This window comes from Myotis davidii, unplaced genomic scaffold (genome assembly GCF_000327345.1).
Source record: "Myotis davidii unplaced genomic scaffold, ASM32734v1 scaffold901, whole genome shotgun sequence".
Lineage (NCBI taxonomy): Eukaryota > Metazoa > Chordata > Mammalia > Chiroptera > Vespertilionidae > Myotis > Myotis davidii.
The window spans coordinates 601,281-605,401 of record NW_006291427.1 but is presented as its reverse complement, the minus strand read 5'-3'; the positions used below and the strand labels follow the sequence as shown (position 1 = coordinate 605,401).

Below are 4,121 nucleotides of genomic sequence, written 5' to 3'. Positions count from 1 at the left end.
CTGTGGGAGGTGCAGCAAGTGCTGCCAAAACAAGTGAAACTCACAAGAACATTATAACTATTGTGACCACTACCTTGTTTACCTCTGGCTATAAAATAAAGGCTCAGCTTGCTGTCTGGGTCTCTCCCCGTGGCCTCAGCCAGGCACAGGAAGATCTAGACCCAGCTTATTCTCTTTGTCTGTCTTTTCTACATCCTTTGCCGCCCACCCCCCGAGGCTCACCGAACCCTTGGCTGAGCTGGCCTGGCACAGTTGAGTATTGTCCCATGCACCAAGAGGCTGTGGGTCTGATTCCTGGTCAGGGCACATGCCAGAGTTGCAGGCTTGATGCCCAATAGAGGGCATACAGGAGGCAGCTGACTGATGTTTCTCTCATTGATCTCTCTCTCCCCCTTCTCCCTTCCTCTCTAAAATCATATTTTTTAAAAAATCAACTTTCCCAGAGATCATAACTTGGTGCAGCCACTATGCAAAAAGTATGAAGATTCCTTAAAAATAGAGCTCCCATACAGCCCAGCAATACCACTTCTGGGTATTTATCTGGAGAAAACAAACACAACAATTTGAAAGGATATATGTATCCCTATGTTCATTGTGGCATTCTTTACCATAGCCAAGATATGGAAATAACCTAGGTATCCATCAATAGATGAATGGATAATAGATGTGACATATACTATGTACAAAATGGGGTATTACTCCACCATAACAGAATGAAACCTTCCATTTGTGACATGGATAGACACAGAAGGCATTGTGCTAAGTGAATAAGTCAAAGACAAACACTGTATTTCATATGTGGAATATAAAAATCAAAACAAATGAATAAACAAAACAGACCCTTAGATATAGAGAAAGGGACAGGGGTGGGGTGGGGTGGGGTAGCGGGGAAGAACCAACTTTCTCAATGTTCTCATTTAGGAGAGAGAAACTGAAGCTCACAGAAATGAAAGGACTTGCTCATGGTCATAGTTTTTTCAGTGCTCCAGAACCAGAACCCAGGACTTAATCCTCACTGGGCATCTTCACTGGCCCAGGTACCTGGGTTCCTAGGAACGGGAGCAGGAGGAACTGGAGAAAAAGAAGTATGGAGAAAGGGGCATGTTCCCTACATTTCTCAGTTTAATTTTGCAAATTTTTAAAATTCAACTTGGAAAATGAATACAAATCCCTGGGTATTTTTTGTCAGGGGTGGAGAGAGTGGCAATGGGGGCTGGGGAGGGGGGTAGGAGTCGAGGCCAGGTATGAGCATCACATTGGCCATCTCATGTCCACATCCTTGCCCAGGGAGGGGGGTGGAGGTTGAGCAGGGGGCTCAGGTCCGGATAAAGACCATGGTAAGGAGGCCTGGAGAGGGGAGAAATAAAGAGCAAGAAATAATGAGTAGCCCTGGAGCTCTGGGAGCCCTCTTCCCAGCCCTTACCCGTCTTTCTCTGGGGCTCACGTCCCCTCACCACTACTGTGCTCACCCAAGATGTAGGCTGCCACCAACTTTTGTCCCAAGGAGACATGCAGGATTCGGGGCAGCTGGCTACCAAGTTCATCCTGGAGTGGGAGCAGCAGGAAGGCCACTGAGACTATGCCGGTCAGCAAGAACAGGAGGAAGGAGCTGGTGGCCAGTTGTGGGTGGGATTCTGGGAAACAAGGCTTGTCAGAAGCTCCAGACCCAACTCCTCCCCACCCCAAGGTCCTCCTGGGAGGAGGCTGAAGACGGAAGGTGCACCTACTTTTATTGCCCTTCAGAAGCACACAATGCAAGTGTCCTCTCCTCCCTACAGCCTCTGTCCCCACAGCCACAAGGAACCCTCTCTCCTCTGGTCCCTCCACAATTTTCTTCTTCTCTCTTCACTCTGCCTGATTACTGGTTTCTGTGTACCTGTCTGTTAGGCAGGGAACTCCTTTTCCCAGACCCAGCATATAACTTGGTGTGGCATAATTGCTCAGTACAGGTTTCTTATGGAACCGAACTGAGCTGGCATATAACAGAAAGTATTAAAGTTAAGGAAGAATTTTCCCATCTAAGTATGGAAGCCAGAAACCAGATAAACTGCAAAATATGTTTATTCCTTAATCCTATATAATAAAAGCCTAATATGCTAAGTGTCTGGTCAGCCCTTCAACCAATCAAAGTGTAATATGCTAATGATATGCTAAGGCTGCTCAACTGCTCACTATGATATACATTGACCACCAGGGGGCAGACGCTCTGAGGTTAGCTTGCTGCTGGGTTCCGGTCCATTGGGACTGGGATTGAGCAAGATGGGCTGGACATGCCCTGGAGCCCACCTGCGGTCACTCCCCAGCTGGCCAACTTCCCACGTCCCTCCCTGGCCCTGATTCCTGGCCCCGATTGTGCACCGGTGGGGTCCCTCAGCCTGGCCTGTGCCCTCTCGCAATCCAGTACTGCTCGGCCAATGTCAGAGAGCCAGTTTCGGCCCGATCCTGCAGGGACCAGGCTGAGAGACCCCACTGGTGCATGAATTCGTGCACCAGGCCTATAGTGTAATATAAAATCTCAACTCCTAGAAACATTTTCACAAAAAGCTAATAAACTAAACCTGAAGACCTCTGCAACTCCAACCAAGCTCATCTCTAGAGTAATGCTAGGTCTTCCCTCCCTACAGAACTCAAAAATTCCCGTGCTCCAACTCACTTTCAGGGAGGTGTCTGGTCGTGGGTGGTGCTGTCCAGGAAGGAGGCCCTGGGTGTGGCGTTGAGTCAGGCTGTCCCTGAAGTTCAAGGGGGTAGGCTGGGGCCCTCAAAACCGAGGTGATGTCCTTGCGCCCCAACACTCGGCCCTCAGCTCCCTCCTCAAACAGCTCAATGCGGAAGCGGTCCTGGACATCATAATGGCTGGCAGTGGGGGCCACGTGGCGAATCACACTGGTCCCAAGACGGAAGAGAGGCTCATTGAGAGGGAGTGAGTAACAGGCAATGATGCAAGTGGATCCAGGCCCCACCCTCCCAGGAAACTTTCCCATTGGGTTACTGGCAGAGGGTTGGGGAAAAAGTTGAAGAGGACGAGGTCTGAGACCTCAGACCAGGGATTGGGAACCGTTCTTCTGCCGCGGGCCATTTGGATATTTATAACATCATTAGCTTAATATAATCCACTTAATATAAATTTATGTTGCTATGAAAAAAGCTCCTAGATTTATTGAATTTTGAGTCCCGCCTGTAGTTGCCTTGGCAGGGACAGACTAAATGATTTTGCAGCCCTTATACTGCCCTCGGGCTGGACACTTCCCACCCAGCCTCAGACCATGGCTCAGTTACTCAGAGAAAGGTAGCAGCAACCTCTAGCTTCTCCACCCTCCCAACTTACATGTCAATGCAGGAATGAGGCTTCACATATCCTTCTGCGTCAAACACCGTGTACTTGTCAGGTGCTGTGCACAGGACTGGGGGATACAAGCACAGAGAGACTGACTCTTACTTCTGAGACCCTACACAAACCTGTCCCACTAAGGGACAATAGAGTCCCCCTGGCCTTCTCCCCCCAGGGCTAGACATGACTCTTCTAGTCCACCAAGGCTGGCCATCTGACCGTGTGGACGAAAAGGGGCCACATACTAACCTGCCAAGATCAAGGAAGGCCTACTTGGCGGCCTTGCAAACTCAGAAACCTAAAGTAAGTTAGGTTTGAAGTTAAAACTTTTTAACTAAAAGCTGTTAGGGCAGGAAGTCATGTGCTAGGTTAAAATCTTCCCTGACAAAAGTCAATCTTTACCTTAACTAAGCTTGCCTATTGTCTTTTGCACCTAAGATAATATTCCTTTGGAGTATCAGGATAACTCCCCTTTTTCCAGATCCCTCAGGGCAGAAATAATGTACCAGGGCTGACACCATAAATCCTCATTGTTATTGTTAACATGTTAAATATTCACTGTTAACTATCCTGTACCTACCTATGTAAAAGATCTATGTGTCTATCATTTTACTTTTCATCTAATCCCAGAGGTTTCCCCGATTTGCTTTCTCCCACCTCCCTAATCTATCACCAATGGATATCATGTAACCCACTAGCGTCTTCTCTTTAAATTATAATGTATAAAATAAGATGCAAAACTGCCATTTTCTAGAGCATTATCTCAATCCGTCGAGATTGTTGTTTCCCAGCA

At 47.9% G+C, this 4,121-nt stretch overlaps 1 protein-coding gene across 1 annotated transcript in view; it reads right to left on the bottom strand.

Moving 5' to 3' along the window:
* Positions 1-1,100: 1,100 nt before the first annotated feature.
* MOSPD3 (motile sperm domain containing 3) overlaps positions 1,101-4,121 on the bottom strand; it is a 3,801-nt gene continuing 780 nt past the window's right edge. Inside the window, exons 3-6 of the mRNA XM_015564567.1 lie at positions 3,326-3,401; positions 2,654-2,883; positions 1,470-1,634; positions 1,101-1,347 (exon numbers count right to left, since the gene is read on the bottom strand). Of these exons, the coding sequence (XP_015420053.1) occupies positions 1,316-1,347; positions 1,470-1,634; positions 2,654-2,883; positions 3,326-3,401 (503 nt within the window). The 3' untranslated portion in view covers positions 1,101-1,315. The remainder of the gene's footprint in view (positions 1,348-1,469; positions 1,635-2,653; positions 2,884-3,325; positions 3,402-4,121) is intronic.